The sequence below is a fragment of the Athene noctua genome, chromosome 1 (genome assembly GCF_965140245.1).
Source record: "Athene noctua chromosome 1, bAthNoc1.hap1.1, whole genome shotgun sequence".
NCBI lineage: Eukaryota > Metazoa > Chordata > Aves > Strigiformes > Strigidae > Athene > Athene noctua.
The window spans coordinates 222111216-222132159 of NC_134037.1; the positions used below are offsets into that span (position 1 = coordinate 222111216).

The 20944-nt window shown below is 34.4% G+C and overlaps 1 protein-coding gene across 2 annotated transcripts in view; it reads left to right on the forward strand.

The window, feature by feature from the left end:
• KLHL1 (kelch like family member 1) overlaps positions 1–20944 on the forward strand; it is a 257373-nt gene that overhangs the window by 70883 nt on the left and 165546 nt on the right. The window contains exons 2-3 of one of the 2 annotated variants that reach the window (XM_074931125.1): positions 81–263; positions 13886–14022. In XM_074931125.1, the coding sequence (XP_074787226.1) occupies positions 81–263; positions 13886–14022 (320 nt within the window). The remainder of the gene's footprint in view (positions 1–80; positions 264–13885; positions 14023–20944) is intronic. The other variant, XM_074931133.1, reaches the window with a different exon arrangement.

The following is a 20944-nucleotide window of genomic DNA, read 5'->3' on the forward strand; positions in this document are numbered from 1 at the left end:
ATAAGATTCTGGAAGCCTGTGATGAAGTCTAGATACCTGGTGACATCTTATCAACGTAGAGTTTCCCTTGTGGTTTACAGGCTGTCAGGAGCCAGCCACCCCTTGCCACCCCCCTGTGACATGGATTCATGTAGCTCCGAGGAATTCTACCAGGCTGTTCACCATGCGGAGCAAACCTTCAGAAAGATGGAAAGCTATTTGAAGCAACAGCAGCTCTGTGATGTTATCCTGATTGCTGGGAATCGCAAGATACCTGCACATAGGTAGGACATAGCATAAGATAGTGAAACTTCAAAAGTAAATATTTTGACTATCCTTATTTCTTAGAACAGTGTTTTCTCTGGCCCCTCATGCCTGCTTCCCTCTTGTTTTAAGCACCACAAATAGAAGGGGCTTCAAAAGTTGGTATTTGAAGGTTGGGCCTATGAAGGGTGGGGGGTTTTTTTGGTACAGGTTTCAAAAGTTCAAGTAACACTCAACTAGAAACTTACCGTGAGTGTGCCAAGCATTTCACCCTGCTGTGATGCTGTTTATATGTGAGGAGAATGGAAATTTCTGAAATGAGGTCCTGTACAGCTACACTGTACAGTGTCATTTTTAGCTTAAAATCGTGATACTCTAAGCCTGTCATACAGAGTCTCTCAGACATTTATAGTAGAATAATACTGAACACTGACTTTCCATGACCTGTACTTTTGAATGAGCTGAAAAACAACTTAATTACTTTTAATGACAATTATTAGTATTAAAATTGTAATGACATTATATTTTCTAAAATTCTGTAAGATTATCTGGTATTAAAACAGACAGTATATATGAAAATACGCTTGAGTTTGGACTGTAATTGGAACTTAAAATAGTTATTCTTTATTGAGATTTTGGTTTTAGCTATAGCTATAGATTTAGCTATAGATAGAGATTTTAGTTTTAGCTATAGCCTTTGATTGGATTTTAGCAAATAAAAATCCAATCCAGAGTTTAGATTAAAATACACAAAATATTTCAGTTTCCAGGTTAGCAAGTCTTTTTGCATTTGAACTCTATATAAGGCTGAAAACTAAGGGTGACCTATTCCTTGCTTCTGCCATGGTTTCTCTGCTAAGGTACTAAATTCAGAACAGGACTATGGTTCCCCATCAGGAATACCGAAAAAACAGCTAATGTATTTCTAACTCATAAATTAACTCTTTTGTGTAGAGGAATACTATAAGGTCATCTTGGCAACTTGGACCTTACAAAGTTTCTTCTGCCCTAAGTCAAGATGGAGACAGAGACCATTCTTTTTCTCTTTTACATAAAAGTTGGATATTCTATATTCCAGCTCCCAAAATAACAACAATTAAAAAAAAAAAAAAGTGCAATATGCAAGACTGCAAAGCCAAAGCAACTGTTCAAAAACTCAAAAGTAAAATCACACAGAAACCTTCATTAAAATGTTTAAATTGTCCCAATAACTTCAATAAATGAGAAAAAAATTCCACTTAAGCAGTAACAAATTGATCTAGTTAGTTTGCAGCACATGTGAAACGCGTTCCGCTTGGTTTCAGATTAGTAGGTGTAATGAATGTAGAAATATTTCTGTTCTTCTTTCAGCATTTTTCATTCTTAAGATTTTGTTTCTGCTCTCCTATCTTCCAAGAGCTGCTGGTTTTTCCCGTTCCTTCATTGCCTTCATATACTCAGGTTCCCAGATGCCAGATAAGTCCCCAGTAATTTCTACCCACTGATTGCAACTGATGCAACTCCTGGGTTCCAAGCTTTTTGCCACATTAAATGTATTATGCATCAGGCATTTTATACACCCCAATAATTGTGGTCTGATACCATTTTTATTTATATCAACAAGATCTTTCCTTTATGGGTGTATCAAGTACAGAGGTAATAATATTAAACTTCAGTCCTTCTGTCCATCTGCATTTACAGGGTTCCAGAGCTGCAACATTTGACTTAAGGTGCCTCTCATCAAAAAGAAAACTGGAGACAAAATAATCTAAGGCTTTCTGATTTGTGTCCAATTTTCCATCCCTATACATTACTGTTTTTTTTTTTGTTTGTTTTTTTTTTTTTTTTTCAGAAATAATGAGAATGTTCCTTCTTGACAGTTACTTGGCTTATTTTTGCTTTTCACATTTTTCGGCACAGATGAGGTGAAAAAAAACCCCTCAACATCTGAATCTAAATTCTTAAACTAAAAGAAAAAATACTTATTAGATACATAGAAATTTTCCACAGTTGGTATAATTTGCCCTGTTTAATATGGATGATATTAAATATATACTTTTACCAGTATATTTTTTGACTGTTTTGAATATTTTGGTAAACTTCATAGTTTGTAGTGGAGGAGACAGAAGAAATTATAAGGGTTTTTTATTAGTTTAATTAATTTCCTCCACTATTTTTAAGACAGCTGTTCATATTTGTATGCCCACCTTTAAGCAGTAAATTTAATTTCATATTTTTCATTTTGATTCTATAGCATATCTAAATCCTTCTGGAGGTAGAAAAATACCTTAATAAGAAAACTGACCATGAAATAATAGCCAAAATCTTATTTAGATTTTCTAATAAACCTTCAGCCAACTTTACATTTAATTTTCTGCTTCTTTGTGGTCTGCAGTTAAAAGACCAAATCTCAAAGTACTGGCAAAAACAACTGCTGAATTATGTAGATTTGAAAAGATTATGTTCTGAATAAAGTAGAATTTTGTTCCACAAGATAAAATGAAGGGTGTTCTGCATCTTCTGTGGGTTTTAATAGTGTTTATTCTATGTTGCTTTAGACAGATGTGGCTGGAAAAGTATCTTTTTTTTTTTTTTTTTACTCTGTCATTACAATCCTAGAACATAATTTATTTTGAAAGAGATCTTCTACAGTCTGATTCGATTCCCCCTGCTCAAAGCAGGATCAAGTCCAACGTTAGATTAGGCCATTGAGGGTCATACCCAGTTAATTTGTAAATATTGTCACTAGTGGAGGTTCCTCTCTTGTCAGCCTCTTCCAGTTTTTGTTTCTCTTCACTGTCTTTAGTGATCCATCCTGTGACTTTTAGACAAATTTGCTCCATGGTTTTGTTGGTGAGACAAACCATACTGTAGTTATCTATATCTTTCTTCTTAAGGGTGGACATGGAAATTTACTTTTCCAGTCTTCTGAAAACTCCTGCAATTATCATGATCTGTTAAAGATAAGAGACAGTGGCCTTTCAGTGACATTGTTGAGCTCCCTTAACCATTGGTCCTTCAACATAGCCTGTCTGGTCCTAAGGACTGTCTAATTTACTTAACTGCAAGCTAAGTACATCTTCCTCTATTGTGATGTGATACCCGACAGATCCTGCCACTAGGCAAAGGGACCTGAGAGGCCTGAAAGGAGACCATACTAAAAGACAAAAAAAAGACTAAGCCAAAGAAAGCTTTATTGAGCAGTGGACAAAAAATTTCCATACTCTTCATTATGCTGTCAACATAATTACAGAACCCCTTCTTTCCCATTACATCCCTTGCTAACTTCATCTGCACCCAACCTTTGGGCTTCCCTAATTCTGGTTTTGCATGTTGTAGCAATGTCTGTATTTCTCCCAGCTCATTCATCCCTTCTTTCACCCTCTGTGTACTACTCCCTTTTTGTATTTGGCTTCAATCAGGAGTCACTTCTGACATCCAGGGTTGTGATTTGCTATTCATTTTATTAAATTCTCTCAGGATCCTTCGTCTTAAATTCTCTTGCCTCATGGTTACAGCAGCCAAGTTTGCCATCAGATTTCACAGGTCCTTTTTTTTTACTGATTTCTCAGGAACAGATCCAGCAACATGCCTGCTCTAATTAAAGTTCTTACAAAGTAGGCTAGTCAATAATTTTTTTGCATTCCTGAGAACATATAAAAAGCCTGCTTGTAGGGAGCAATGCGTGATCAGTATTTGTGGAGTTCTTAAATTCAATACTTCATGATAGGTAGAAGTTTGGCAGAATAGTTCCTGTACAAAGTTTATAAAATCTTATCCTAGATAAGATGAACCCTTATTTAAAAATCCAATTAAAACATATTACAAGCCATAGCTTATACTGAATAAGTTACAAATTAATAAATATAAAATACTCGAAATTGTTGCCTAAAATATAATGATTCTCACATATTTTCTTATTTTTAATAGAATAATTTAAAAAATGAATAGATTTAATATGCTACAATATAGTACAATAAGAATCACTTTGGGAAGACTAGGGCAAAACTTTCTACATATTTCAGTAAAAAGCATGAAGGTGATACTTTTCTTTATTTTCCTCTGATTTAGAAAACAAAGCAAAACAATAGTGTAAAAACCAAGCACAGAAAAAAATGGATTTCTAGAAAAGTAACAATTCAGTTAAGAAATGCTCATATATTGCACCGAATTAAGTGAAAGACACCAAAAATGTTTATGCTGCTATTGGTTCTTGTGCATCTCTCCAGACCCCTCCACTATTCATAATCACTGTGTTATTTCTGGTTTCATTTCTGATAGTACTTGTTCATTTTCCCCCGCTTCTCCAATCACATATCTTGATTATGTCCTCTGCCATAAATTATTTGGTTGTTTAGAGTGAAGACAGCTCACCTGAATTGCGCTGGTTTTGAATACTATACTTGAAATACATTCTGCAGCTGCTGAATAAACATCAAAAATTCTGTGAAGAAAACAGCCAGTCAATGCAAATGATAGATAGACCTTTAAGATTTGCATTAAAACTTCCAGCAGGATTCCGTAAATGTTATAGGTAGCTCTAATTAGTTTTTTTTCTAGAGGTGGTGCGCAATACAGGAACTCAATACGAGAGGAAGAAAGAACAAGAAAAGTGATATAAACATAGAATTTACCTATCCCTATTCAATTAAACCAAAATGCTTTCATGTAACAGAGACTGAATTGCAGTAAAATGGAAAATTCAATAAAAACAGAAAATTCAACCAATATAGGATGAGAGTTACATTCTCAACTTCCTATTCTGCCTTTCATTGCACTTGGTGAGAACCCAAGATTATGAATTAAAAGAAAGCAGAAATTTACTTTTGGTTTTGTCCTTTTAATATTGTCAAGTATAGTTGATTTTACAATGAGAAATCTGAGTTCTTTATTTTCTGTTTTCTCTTAATATCAGAGAAACATAGGCATTTGTATTCTTTCCAATACTGAAGGTAAGGATCAGGGGGAGACCATGGTGGAAAAGATAGCACAGAATGATTAGAAAATTACCACTTACATACAAAACAAAGGAATGCTTTAGTATGGCTACTCAAATCTTTCTACAAATATTTGGATGAAAAGTGAAAAACTCTTTCAACACAAAATTTAATTTTTTCATCATAAATACTGAAAAAACTTAAACTGAAGCCTTTTTTGGGCAGTCAGCTCTAAAGTAGTACAGCTTTTATTTGCTATCATCCTGATAAATTTAATGAAACTCTTTCAACTAACTGTAATTTATGTTATCTTTTTTAGTTTTCTAAGAAGAGGGATCATCTTTTTCAATGTATTTTGAATAGAGAGATGAAGTTTGAGAAAAAAACCAGTATAAATAAAATAAAATAAAAAATTAATGCAGAAAGTAAAGCTGAAAGAAGAGATGAAAGGATAAAGAACCAAGGAGACAAGAAAAGACAGTTTAATGTCAGGGAGTGAAGGAAGCAAAATGCACAGTATATAGCCCTAAGATTCAGCTTGCTTTTTGCATTAGTCAGTAACAGATGCTCAGGGAAAACACACAGTATAAGCAGTACAGCTGCCCTATGATTATTCCCAGATATCTGTAATTAAGGCTTGAGGAACTTCTCACACCAAACATTGCATCTAAACTGTGGTGTTTAACAGAACCTACTGTCCATGACTTTAAAAAAAAATTATTCAAGTAATATGTTTGAGACAGAATAACAACAAGAACAAAAGTTCCTGCTCATATCAGAGGGAAGGCAGCAAGGCAATTCAGATAAGCTTTGAATATTAACATTGATTGATTTTTTTTTTTATTTTTTTTTAAGAATAGTAGATAAAGAATATTTCCTGATACTGAGAATGCCATTAATATTTTCAAAAGAATTTTTGTGATTTCCACAATTAACTTCTCTCTTTTATTTGTGCCTTTTTCAGACATGAAAGATCTTAAATTTGCATAATTTTGTAACAGTTAAAGATTTTGATTTTGCACATGCAGAAATAAGCCTTGAGTTTTGAAGATAATTTCCGAGAATTTGAAGTTGGTTATCCAGTTGAGTTTTGGTTTTGATATGGCCATGTGTCTAATCTCATTGTAATCAGTGGAGATCTGTAGTTTAAGTTACCTAAAGGCCTGTGTCTCATTGTACTGTGTCCACCAAGCCACTCTGTCACTCCCCCTCCTCAGCAGGACAAGGGGATGGAAATAAGATAGAAAAGCTCATGGGTCGAGATAAGGACAGAGGGATTGCTTACCAGTTACAGTCACAGGCAAAACAGACTTGACTTGGGGGAAATTAATTTAATGTAATGCCAGTTAATAACAGAGTAGGATAGTTGGAAATAAAAAACTTCCTTCCACCCCTCCCTTCCCAGGCTCAGCTTCAGTCCCAACCCTTCTACCTCCTCCTTGTGAGTGGCACAAGGGAATGAGGAATGGGGATTGTGGTCAATTCATCACAAGTTTTCTCTGCTGTTCCTTCCTCCTCACAGTTTTCCCCTGGTCCAGTGCAAGGTCTCTCCCACAGGATAGAGTCCTTCACTAATTTCTCCATCATGGGTCTCCCATGGTCTGTAGTTCACAAACTGTTCCAGTGTGGGTCCCCTATGGGCCACAGGTCCTCCCAGAAAACTTGTTCCTGCATTGGCTTCTCTTTACGGGCTGCAGCTTGTCCCAGGAGCCTGCTCCAGCATGGGCTCTTCACTGGCTGCACCTTCCTTAGGGCACATCCACCTACTGCAGTGCGGGATCCTCCACAGGCTGCAGGGTGGATATCTACTTCAGTGTGGTCTTCCAGGGGCTGCAGGAGGACAACATGCTTCAGCATAGTCTGAATCTCTGCTCCAGTGTGCCAGGACCACCTTCTCCCCCTCCTTCTTCTCTCAACTTGGTGTCTTCGGGTTGCTTATCTCACATTTTCTCATTCCTCTCTCACAGCTGCTGTTGCACAGCATTTCTTATCCTTTCTTAAATATGATCAAAGAGTTATAGTAGATGGGGTTACATCAGGCTGGTGGCCAGTCACCAGTGGGGTCCCCCAGGGTTCAGTTTTAGGGCCAGTGCTCTTTAATGTTTCTATAAATGATCTGGGTGCAGGAGTCAAATGTCTATTAGGTAAGTTTGTCAATGATACTAAATTAGGAGGAGCTGTGGACTCCCTCAAGGGTAGAGAGGCCTTGCAAAGAGATCTGGACAGACTAGGGAGCTGTGCAATCCCAACTGGATGAAATTTAACAAGAGTACATGCCAAGAGTACGTATTTACAAAAGTGCCAGATTCTCCACCTGGGATGGGGTAGTCCTGGTTACACATACAGACCGGGGGATGAGAGCCTGTACAGAAGACCTGTGGAAAGAGATCAGAGTGTTTGGTTTGATGGCAAGTTGAATATGAGTCAGCAGTGTGCCCTGGCTGCCCAAAGGGCCAGCTGTGTCCTGAGGTGCATCAAGCACAGCAGAGCTAGCCAGTTGAAGATAAAGAGCCACTTACTGTATTCACACTTAAATATCTGTGAGACAATGTAAGAATTAAAAGAAGATGAAACAAAGAAATAAGAGAGTGTAAACTCAAAAGGCATGGTCCTCAGAGCAAGTAGGGAACATCACTTAGTGTAGATTACTGGTCTCACTTGTAGCTATGTGTTGTATAAGAGATTAAAATGGAAGAAAACAATGAGTAAACTCAAAAAGGAAACTTTCTTGTTTCAGGCTTAACAGATTCTCTTCAAAACTCCATCTGCCTGTCTATAGGTTTGGAGAGGTTCTTTTAGTTTCTTGTTTGGGGATCTATTGTTATTACATAGATGTTCTAGACAAAGTTGCCCTTACAAATAGGTTAGTTTATAAATATTGCTCAGATGGTCAGGGAGAAATGTTTATCATGTAGTTCTGTTCCATTTTTCTCTGAAATGAGATAAGCACACAGGACAGACTGTCAATATTAACAGTTACAATGGGAAGTATGAGGCGATTCTCATTAATTTAACACCTACGTACTCACTGATTTCTTTACCCAATAAATGTGAATTTCTAGTATGTTAATGAGCTAATCTGATGCTGCTGAATTATTAGCAAAATGATTACACTATAATAATGGTTCTGAGTGGATGCTGAATCCCAAATTAAGATTATTTCCTGTTAACTGCACAGGAACAGCTTTCATTTACAAAGACTGGGGAAAGAAAATGCAGTATTTAGAATTTTGCCATGTGACTTTTGGCGGATGTTATATTTCCTTTTTTCTTTATAAAACATGTTTTGTTTTGTTGTTGGTTTTTTTTTCAGTCTGGCAGATGCAAATGTCAAAGTGTGCATATGTATATATATGCATTCATAAAACCAAAAATTTTTAAAAATCTGAAATTTTAGGCTTCAAATTCTGAAAAAAAAAATTCAATGAACAATGGAAAGATTCATGCAAAGCATGCTTTTGAGAAGTCAGTTGAATTCTTGTTATTATTGTGACTTAGTTGCTTTTGTGTACTGTGCAGATGACAGGTAATCTGAGTTTATCTCTACTAATTGAGATCTATTATAGTCACTTACAGCCTACAGATACGTAGATTAATCAAGTAAAGTCATTCGACAAAGTTTTAACTGACAGTTCATCAGGTTTTCTTTTTAACTGTTGTTCAAACTTCAATACTTTCATGGGTTGCAGTGGGATAGCATATATTAAATATAGTATAGTTTTTCTTTGTTGCCCTAATATAACACATAATTCCTTTGCCTGTTGATTCTGAAAAAGTAAATTATTTCTGCTTTGAAGGAACAAGTAGTGACAATGTAGAAAACAAAGTAGCTGACAGTTTGTTGGCAAGTAAGTCTGAGACTAGAGGAAAACTCAGATTCGAGAAGGAAGGGAGTTGTTCATGAATAAACCAGAGACAGTGAGCAGAATAGACAATGATTGGCAGTGCGTAGTCTTCATGGGCAATAGAAAAGAGTAGCAGATGGTTTATTATTTTCCAATATTCTTTTACCAAAAGTAGATTTTGAGTTCCACATGTTGAAACATAGCCAGTATAAGCACTTCAATACTCACTGGTGAATTGTGTCTCAGGGTCTTCCAGACTAGAGGTGCTGCCTCCCTACTACTGAATTGTACCTCCCCTGAATATATTGTTCCAGAGAGATTGAGTACAGTTTGGGTTTTGAGAGGAGAATAAACAAAATGTGGATCACGGAGAGACTCCAAAAAGTAACATGGACACACTTTTAACCCAACTGTTACTGTGTTGTCACTTTGGAAATTCCTGAAAATTTCTCTGATCCTCAAGTTAGTCAATGAAATGTAAAGTGGCTGCTCTAATCCACAAGAGAAGGAGGGAAAACAGTCTATGAACAATGTCTAAAGGTACAAACTAAAGGAAAAGTTTGCAATATATGTGATCAATAGACTATTTTTGTTCTCTTCCTAGAGACAAGATACACAACATGATCAGATAATCTGTTTAGAATTTTATGGATGATTTATATCTTATGGCTTTCTTTACATACTTACAAATTTCAGAAGACGGAGGCAGTTACAGCAGTAACAAGCCCAGATTAACATTTCAGTGTCCTAACTGCGAAGGAAGAAAAGTAAATGGCAAAGAATTCTAGATTTGAAATGCTGACCGGATGACATCTGGAGGTAGAAGATAAATAGTGGCAAATTTGTCAATAGAGACTGGATGATACACATTTAGTGTTGATCTTAAGCAAAGTGATAAAGTCTAAGGAACAGAATTAGTACATTAAGGATAATAAAATGAAACTGTTATAAAACAAAGACATTGATAAAACATAGAATGGAAGTTTTGACAAGCAAAATTCCTCAAGACAGAAAAGGTTTTTACAGCAAACACTTTTTACTTAGGTTCTCCCAGTCCACTAGGGAGTACAAAACAAGAAGATTTGGGTTTGTGCTGTATTACTGAAGCTGAGTTGAAAATGACACCATTTTCTACTTCATATGTATTAAAGCCAATTATAATAGTGTGTATGGGAAAGACTGAGTAAAAGAAAGGGAATGACATGGTGTATCTTATTCTGAATTATGGACAAAATGGAAGTGGGTGATCCTAATTTATTAAGATCAGAATTCTGAGATAGGAGATGCCAATTTAAAGTTGACAAACAATATTGATCTGAAAAAAATTTATTGGGGCCTGGTCATCATTTTTTCTATGGAACTTTGGTACTGAGCAGGAAACAGTCTGTGTACTTGACTAAATTTACTGTTAGCTATATTTTTTTCAAGGCTGTTATATGTTTTTCTCTGTTTTGTAATCTGGTGAGGGAGAGTAATCAAGAGATTCTTTCTTTTTTTGTGGCATTTTTTCAAGTGCATGCATGGATATACCTTACTATATGTTCTGCAAGCCTTAAAATTTATGAAATCATGAAGCCTTCTTCGTATATACAGAAAATGTTTGACTGCTGTAAGAAGAGCTGTAGAGCACCACCAGTGCCAGCTGGTGTCCTCTACAGAGCAACAAATCACATTTAAAAGCAACGAGTGTTAAGCTCCTATATGCATTTACATAATATGCATGGAGAAAAGTTTTGTTGTGCCTGTGAGTTTTCAGTTCACGTAGCATTTGAGATTTTACTCAGTTGTCAGTAAAAAATTGTTAGAGCTTGCTTAAAGAATGTAAGTGATCAAGTTTTGTTTCTTTTGTTTGTTTTCTTCTTTTAATTAATAAATGCACCAACAATGTTGAAGGAATTCTATATCAAATGTGTGTGAAAACCGTTGTGAAAATTGCAAGGAAATATATTCTATAATAAAATAAAATAAAATCTGATATCACAGGATAAAAAAGTGAAAGCAGGAATCAGTTATATTCTGTATTATAAACGAAACCATAAATATAACAAGCTGAATTTAGTTATACTAAAGGTAGAAAAGTCCCTTAATCTGCAGAAAAATCTTTCTGGGTCCACAAACTCATTTTCGGCCAAGAGTTACCCGCTATGATTCTCAAGGATGAAAGAGTTTATTATTTATTCTCACTGCCAGTTGAAAAAAGGTGACATCTTGAGACACCTGACCTTTCTTGATGAATAGGTCAACATGCCTTTAAACCAAGATTTAAAGCTGTTTGAAGCCTTCTGAGCTACAAAAAGCAGCAGATCATTACAAATTAATCAATCCCTTTGATTTCTCACTTTTCATTTTCTATCTCAACACTGGGGCACAACTAAGATTTACAAAAATGTCACCTTTCAGAGTTAAGTGTAATTAGCAAGTTCCTTTCACTTCAATTCAGCCTGTGAAGAACTTCCCAAAGTAAAAGTTTGTGTCAGGAAATCAGTTAATTTTTTGGTTATATTCAGTTGATAAAACAGCTGATTTATTATTTGTGTTAACTGCTGATTAACATAAGTGACTTTAAAAAAATCCTCTTTATCACTCTGTTCAAAAACTTGTCTTGCTTGTTTAGGTGAGCTGCTACTTCACAGAAACTTTCTGCTCGCTTAAGCCATCTTTAATGTTTGGTGCAATACAGTAGGGTTAAACCTAAAACGGGTAGTGCTGAGGACCTGACATCTGTATTATATATTCTTCAGGGTTTTTCACTTTGGACTGGATCTTGTCTGGTCCTGCAAACTGAATCCTCATTTGCAGCTGGAATCCACTAGGTAGCTTATTTGGATTTCCTCACTCCAGAATAATTCATGAGACAAATAATTTTGGAAAATCACATATTTTTGTAGAAGTTTGTGAAAGAGATGTAATCTTTCTGTCATGTATTTCCTGTCCTCCCTCTGTTTTGTTATGTTTGATTTGAGAATACATATACGAGAAGATGATATAATAAATATTGTCTGAACATAAATTATATAAATTACAAATATAAGACACTAGTGTTCAAAAATATTTCAGTTGATCATGAACTGATGTACTAAAATTCATGTTCATTAATTTGTCTACCGATTTTGATGGAGCGCTTTCTTTTAGCAAGTGACAAAGTTGAAGACTCATAGTTGAATTTAAATAGTAATTTGAAGCAACAGGTAATGTGAAATGGTCTCAAATGGAAATCTCGTTCACAGACCTAAATTACATCTCTACCTGCTTGTGAGAGATTGTATCTCATAGAAAATCATCAGTTTGTCACGTTTTTTCCTTTTTGCTATGATTTTTTTTTTTTAAATCAACCACTTACTACAGTGAATAGTCACTTATAAATAAGTGATCAGAAAAAGTATTTGAAGAATTGTTATAAAATTTTATTTATCCAGAATTGTACAGTTATCTTAGTTGACTAAATAGACTATATATGCATGTGTGATGTTCAGTTGAGATAAATAAACAAACACAGAAATAAATGTTTGTTAGTGGTGAATAAATAAATAAATAAATACTGAATTAGGAGTCTCTAGTGATAGCAACAAATTTTATTTCTAATTTCACCTTTTTGTAGCCATCTATTGTTTTTATTAATTGAATTAATATAAATGTGAACTGTTTATGAATTAGAATCTTTAATTCTAAAATTCATGCTTACTAGAGTTGAACACAACATGAGAAGTGATAAAACTACTACACCTAATTAGTCATTGCTCATCATTTGAGCCCGAGTAAAGATCATATATGTTCTCAAGCTGCCTTACTTGAGTTAAAATATATTATCTTAGAGCACTGTGAAATTATGAAGTAATTTCAAACTGTTGTATTTTACTTTGCTGTAGGAATGAGCTAAGAGCACAAAACCGATCAATTACCACAGTTTAACTTGTTTGTTTTTTTTTTTTGTGTGTTTTTGTTTGTTTGTTTGTTTGTTTGTTTGTTTGTTTCTGGGACAAAATAGTTAACAATATACAAATGGATATATATTTCCTCTTGATTTTTAAGTTCTCCTGTTATGATTCTTGTGTCTTTTATCAATATGCTTATATATTATATTTTCAAATGAATCCAGAAATTTGATCCATCTTTTATGGAAGCATGTGGTACACGATACCTGTACCACATTTCTAGCTCAAGTTCATCTGTGAATATTAACTCCTAACAAAATCATAATATTACTGTAGATGGTATTTAGAAGAATGCCTTAGCTTAAGTAATGATGATCATACCTGGTACTTGCTGTGATTTTGACTATCTAAATCAGATCCCAAAAAAAGGCATGCACATTTTGTAAGTGTTTTGAAATTATTTTCCTTTGGAAATGCTTCTTAAAAAACCGTTGCATTACACAATGATTTTTTTTTTTTTTTTGTTATGTTTTTAATGAATAGCATGTTAAGCTACTAACAGTTTTACTGAAGGTAGAAGGGTTGTGTGAAGTCACATGCTGTTAGTAAATGTAATAAAAAATAAGCATTTGAGAACAATCAAGAGTACCTCTGGAGTATGAAATATTGTTCACTAATAAGTTCTTTTTGACTCTGAGAGCTTATCTTATTAATAATTGGGACATCTACATGACAAAAATTATCAGAAAGGCTGAGCACTAATTTCTACGTGTGCTTTATAGTCATATGCTGATGTGCTACTTGGTTCACATCAAAGGAAGCAGAACCAAATTAGAATTAAATGTCATGCTGTGTTTTGCTGCCTACACGCATTAATACTGTATTGCTCCTGGTAATTTATATTTGCTATGAAAATTTGTTCTGTAAAAACTGTTTTGTATATATATATATATATGAAATTTTTAATACATATATAAATGTAAAAGACACATTTCTAACTTTTTTGCAGACTTGTCCTCAGTTCTGTCTCTGACTACTTTGCTGCCATGTTTACAAGTGATGTTTGTGAAGCCAAACAAGAAGAGATCAAAATGGAAGGCATAGACCCCAATGCACTGTGGGATCTTGTTCAGTTTGCATATACAGGTATTGTACTACATACTTTATACTTCCTATAGAGAAAGACGTTGACAGTTTTGTTTGCATGACAATGAATTATATTTATTTTCTAAATAGATTTTCTTTTCAATCTAAATCCATCTAAAAAATTATTTACCATTTCTAAGGCTGAATTCCGATTGTCTCTTATCTCCAAACTGTTGAATATGTGAGGCTTGGTAAATAGGAGAGGACACTCTAGAAAATTATGTATTTTTCTCAGTTTTCAAATTCTTAAAAAGATTGCCTCATATGCATGATTGAGATTACAGGAGATCATTGAATGAACAGCTGTATTTTTCGAAGAATAACTCCATGTTACTGTTTTAATCAAATTTAAGTTTAAATAATTACATAAATCTTTTAAATTGTAAATAATAAAGTATTTTTAAAATGTTCTATTATGAGTTGGATATTGTCACTTTCATTTCCTGTTAGAGGCTGGTACACTGTTTTGTAATGTAAACTTATGAATAACTCATAACTCAGAGTTAATAACTCAGAACTTCTTTCTGAATAGTTATTACATTTTAATGCATAATAAATTTGTATCCTTCTTAAACAAGCTGTTATGCACAATGTATCCGAAGTTCATTAATATGAAAGAATACTAAAGTAAAAAGAAAGTAATTGAAAGAGAGGAAATGCCAATAATAATATTTGTAGACTGAATTTGTCTCCTCTTGCCTATGAATCACGTAAGTATAATATACATGCTGTTTTCTATTTGTTTCCTAAAATACATCCTCACATTGTTTAAATTAACAATATTTTATCATGACGTTTCTATTGAATATTTGATTTTAGCTTCAATTTAAAATAGATAGCCCATATCCTGTAGTTTTAATCCTCTCTAAATAAACATGTATTAATTTAATCATAAGTAGCTGTTTGCTTTGATATATTGAATCAGGATATGTGCTGTTTATGACATAATAACTTTACTATCTAATAGAAAACAGAAACTGCAAATAAACATAATTTAAACTAAAAAATATTTTTTTTCAGAATCATGTTTGAAAAATTCAGGTTCTAGGAATGTCAAACTATCTGCATTTTTATAGTACTCTACATGTTCAAAGGGTAATGCATACTCCCTTCAGTTGTGGTGTTGCTGTTCAGGAATGTACATCATCCACAGGGTTTCAGGCTAGGGATCCATGAAGTGAAGAACATAGACTCATAGAACATTTCGGGTTGGAAGGAACCTTAAAGACCATATAGTTCCACCCCCTCCCACACCAGGCAGGGACACGTTCCACTACACCAGGTTGCTCAAAGCCCCGTTCACTGTGGCCTTGCACATTTCCAGGGAGGGAGCATCCACAACTTTTCCAGGCAACCTGTTCCAGTGACTCACCACCCTCACAGTAAAGAATTTCTTCCTAATATCTAATCTAAATCTACCTTCTTTCAGTTTAAAACTGTTACCCCTCATCCTATCACTATGCTCCCCGATAAAGAGTCCTTTTCCTGTAGCCCCCTTTAAGTATTGGATGACCTCTATAAGGTCTCCCTGGAGCCTTCTCCAGGCTGAACATCCCAAACTCTCTCAGCCTTTCCTCATAAGGGAGGTGCTCCAGCCCCCTCATCATCTCTGTGGCCCTCTTCTGGACCTGCTTGAGCAGGTCTGTGTCCTTCTTATTCTGGGGCCCTAGAGCTGGACACACTACTCCAGGTGGAGTCTCACGAGAGTAGAGGGGGAGAATCACCTCCCTCAACCTGCTGGCCATGTAAGTAGTTTTCATCATGCACAAATAGGATACAGTCTGATTACTAGGTATGAGTTTAAAATGAATGGCACAGAAATACTGGAGCAAAATCAAGAATACCTTGGGTCAGAATTAGAAAAGGCCTTAAATCATTCTGTAAGAGGAATGTAAGAGGAAGAGGAGGTAAGAGGAAAATGAGGGACAGTGTTGTTCCCCTGGGAAGAAAACTGTGGAAATACATAAGTGCTCTGTGTTTCTTTTGCCTCAGTTTTCACTAAAAGATCATGTGCAAACACACAGCACTGTTAATATTGACCACAAAAGACAGCATGTAGATTAAGAAAAGAGATATAGTAGGAAGCAAAAAAATACTTAGCCATTTTCAATATGAATGAAACTATATCAGAATTTTATTGGCTATCTCTGACAACTTTGGAGACTGGATGAGGTAATGAAAAACTAGAAAACACAAACTCTTTCCATTTCTGCAAAAGATTAAGATTTTCAGCTGCTTTATGCTCCTTGATTTGTCTATGTGGTAGTGACTGTTTATTATATGAGGTGGAAAACTTGGAGGTTTCTTCTTGGTGTTAGGCAAATAAGGACCGGTCTTCACAAATGGGTTAAAAGAGAAATCCACAGGTAGTATAATTCCAGTGTTTTCTAATTTGCCTTATGTGAATTTGCATCTGTAATGTTCTGTCTTTTAAACTGTCACATAAAGCTCAGACTACCTTAAAAATGGCAACATTATGTTCTATTATAATGTCACCTTAAAGAATTAGAAACTTAATGTGTTAACAAAGGTCTCTAATTTCTTTCACTTGCAGTGGTAATACACCATTATTCTTTTCATTCTAAGCAATTTTGGAGACCAAATAAGACTTTTAAAATGTCTTCTTCAGTTTACACATGAAAAGGAAACTTCACCAGTATTTGACGACAATAGAAGAATGATGAGATTCAGGAAACATAAGTCCATTTTACATGCTAAAAGACAACATCTATTGGATGCCATAGAACATTCTGGTTTCGATTACTCTGTCTTGCATTTCTCTTCCATCAGGTTCTTCATCCTGATTTATCCTGATTTAGTCTCAGCTTGTGCCCTTATCTCTTGAAACTCATGTTAGGTTATTTCTTTCTCTATTCCTTTTTTCTGCATCATGTCTTATCAGACTCCTAAATTTTTTAGCTACAGATATGCTAGTAAATTAAACAGTGCTAGGGAACATTTGCAGGAATTGGAACACAATTATCTATATTGATCCTGGCAGTTTAAGCCAAATCCAACTAGCAGTCTCTCTTACAAACCTTTGGTGTAGCTTGGATACGGAGACTCATCATAAATGTGGCCATCCTTGTACAAAGAGAAAAAGCACTCAGAAGTGCTACGGACAATTCAGTGATAACTCACAGGTGATCAGGGACTTCCTGGAACATGGTCCCAAGCTTACTGAGTTAATTGAAATTAAAGACAATCTTTGCTCCTCGGTTAATCATTCTGTTTTCCCATTGTCATTGCCAGATCAAGACCTGTTCTCTCAAACTTTATTTTTTTTCCTTTCCCTTTCATTTCCACCATCTCTCATGATTTATCTAACTTCATAATTAATCTCTTTTCTTGCCTCTGATTCCTGATTTAGTCTAGCTCATGTTCCCTTTTACTTTGAGTCAGTTCACTTTCTTCTTTGTGCTGCCTGGATGTGGGCAAGGGGAACACTGAAAAGTAAATAAAAGAAATAAAAGAAAATTAATAAATAAAATAATAAAAGTAAAGAAATCATCACTGTTCTATTTACAGCAGTGTAGCAGACAACAGAAATTCCCATCCAGCCTTTTAATCTGTAATCTGGAGCATACATACTCCAGACAGAATATCTGTAGTATTCAGCTGCCAAATTCCAATCACTGACTTGTACAGTATGTGAAAGTTTTCAGCAACTCATGTCTGTGGCCAGCTTAGCTCTTTATTCTTTTACTGCAGGAATAACAAACTATTCTGACAAATGGAGAGGTATTCATTCTTCTGTTTTCTTTTTCCTGTCACTACCTTCTTAGCTCAATGAGATTAAAGAAAAAATTAATTTCACATATAGTTGCTGCTGTTAGAAGTTTTCCCCTGGGGACAACTGGACATTTCAGGAAAATACAGCTGAACATGGGCTAGTTTGCAAAAGCTTAGAAGTTAAGAGTATTACACTGCAAATATTTTCAGATGTGATTTAAAAAAGGGAACCATTTCCACATTATACTAACTATAGAATCTAGTGAAAATATTTCCTTTTGACTATGAATCATACATATTAAATAGCGGTTCAAGAAGGGTAAAATATGTGTAACTATGAAAAGTATTACTATAGATAAAAGTAGCCTGTGCTGATACTAGACCCTTCAGTTCCATCAATAAAATCAAATACCATTGCAAAATATCAAAACTGGAGTTCAGTGAAGGGGAGGTGTTGTACATCAGGGACCTGAAGAAAGATAGGGATATTTGTCTGAGAGGAGGGTTGTTGACATCTGCTGTATCCATCAGTACAAAACAAGGGAATAATATTAGTTCGGTAATCAGTTACACACAGCTTTGTGTATCTTCAATTTTTCCTTTTAGCTCATGTTAATGAAAATAGTTTTTACCTGTGCTTCCAGAAACATCCACACTCTTCTGAAAGGACATGATTTTCTGGGTTGAATTTCTGGTCACTGTTCCATGCCATTTCCTCTAAATCGTTGAAATAGGAGATAACTCTAGTTTGTTCAAAACAACAAAATTATATTGTCTACTTTTAGAAATCATTAATAAATGTTCTTTCTTTGGTCCCTTTCTAAACACATTCTGTAACTGTGGCTGGATGAGCATCTGTATTGGTTCAGATCATAAATACATTAACTCAGAGACTTGTCAGTAATAGTATCTGATAGTAGATATCTGGTAGCATGATAACAGTAATCATAATTTGGCTGGCATATCCTTCTAGCTTCCAGCTTTATGGAACATAATTTAATCTACTTTTGTAGTCAGTGATCAAATGTGAATTTGTCTAATCCTTTTGAAAGCATGTATAGTTTCAGCCTCTGAAGCATACTGTGGCAATGAGTTAATCTCTGTAAAATATATTTCCTTTGGTGTTTCCAAATTTGCTATCTGTTTTTTTGGTTTTTTTTGTTTTTTTTTTTCTTTTCTCATAGTTTCTACTTATGTGAAAAATAAAAAATAACAAAAATTCCTTTTCCCCTCATTTGCGCAGATCATTACTTTATCTGTTACTGTTGTACAGAGTAAACCCTCATTTAGCAGATTACTTACTAATATCATTAACAGCTTAAAAACGTAGAACTGTGCAACACAGAGAGTAATGTTCATCCATTTCAAAATCAACATTTATTACCAACATATACAAACTATACTTAGACTTTCTTTAGCATAATTGATCTGGTTTGGACCAGCTGGGAAAGGTTGGTCACTGCTTGACAAGCCCTTTGATATCATCTTTTGTTATTCTAAAGTATCAATGAGAAGAAAAAACAAAATCAAACAGTTAAACCATCAGTAAGATAGCTGAATTTTTATAATTTCAGTTCTGCAAGTCAGTGCATTTTGAATCTGGTCAGAAACACCCTAAGTATTACTAGGGAGATAAAAATGCTTTGTTGGAACATATCTGGCATATTTGTATTCCAGTTATAAAGGAAGAGAAATATAAGGGTTAAAATATATAGATGTAAAAGATAGATATATATATCACCAAAAAAATATATGTAGAGACCAAATACATATACATATATTTTTAAAAAAATTTGCTACTCTACAAAATAAAAGCTACATTTATTTGCAAATTGTCCCATTTTCATGATGACATTGTGTTTGTTTATTATCAAGAGCAATTTCTTGTATAGTTATTGAGCCTTTAAAAAGTCATACCATGTAAAAAAATAAGTTAATAATGTCTTAATGGAAGACAAAGTAGCTAGGTAGCAACACTAGTGAATTTAATTTAGGAAAACGAACAAGCAAACAAACAAAACCAACCAAAATAAAAGGTCTGTATCGTCTCTGCCAATTGTGTAAAGTCAGGATATTATTTACTTTGCAAAAGAAAATGAACATTTTGAACTCTAATCAACTTCAGGAAGAGCTTGCCATCTATGAGCAGTCAGCATATTAAATAAATCTAGTCATGTTTTTGAGGATATTTATATGAGTAAAGTTGGACAAATGCTTAAGTAAGATACAATGTTAATTTTTTTTTTCCTTGCCTCACTATTTTTAATTTTTTTTCTTCTTTTAAAAGAGTACTTTCAGACTTTTTTTTTCTTAAAAAAGAAAAAGAATACTACTCTGTTAAATAAAGGAGACACAGTACTTAATTATATTATGAAAGGCTTTATACGATAGTGAATTGTCCTTCCTGTATTTCTTAAATAGGTAGATGAGAGTCATGACACACTGTGAAGCTGGACTGTGTTCACTCATGTGTAAGCAAATAGACTTCTAAATAATTGGCAAGGTACGATTACATGGTGACCAGCAGAGCATTAAGTCCTCTACAGCCTTGATAAGAGCTTTTCCTAAGTGAAGGCAGCTGTCCATCTAAAAGTAGTAACACAAAGACAGAAAATTAGACTGCCAAAAATACTTATTTAAAGATAGTAAAAGGTGTTAAGGTTTCTGTGAAGATTCAACATGACTAATTATAAAGTTAATGTGATAGATGTACCTATAAAACACAATTTGATTAAAGCTGAAAAAACTGAGATGTGTTAAAATATGTATTGTAACCTGTATGTTAGATGGAGTTTGGGTTACTTCTGGAAGTGGTTTTTTTTTTTTGAAATACATTAAAAAAATAGTGGCTGCATATTGTTTTATCTGAAATAAGCACCAAGTTTTCTAAGCACATAAACTAAATTATAATATAATTATAAGTTGTAGAATTCAGATTATATGTATATGATGTAGATTTATTAGTAAATGCCGCTGTGCTTGTGGTTTGCATAGATTTACAAGGGTAAACCACAAAGGCTTTCCCACTGTTTTTCTGTAAAGTATCTGACCAGTAAAAACCATGCAATTTCAATACAAGCTACAGGTTTAATCTACCCACACTTTGCTACATTTGATTGGTTTATTCAAATAAAGTATGTTTTGACTGTGATATAGCAGAACTATAACTTAAGAGGATACACAGCTTCCT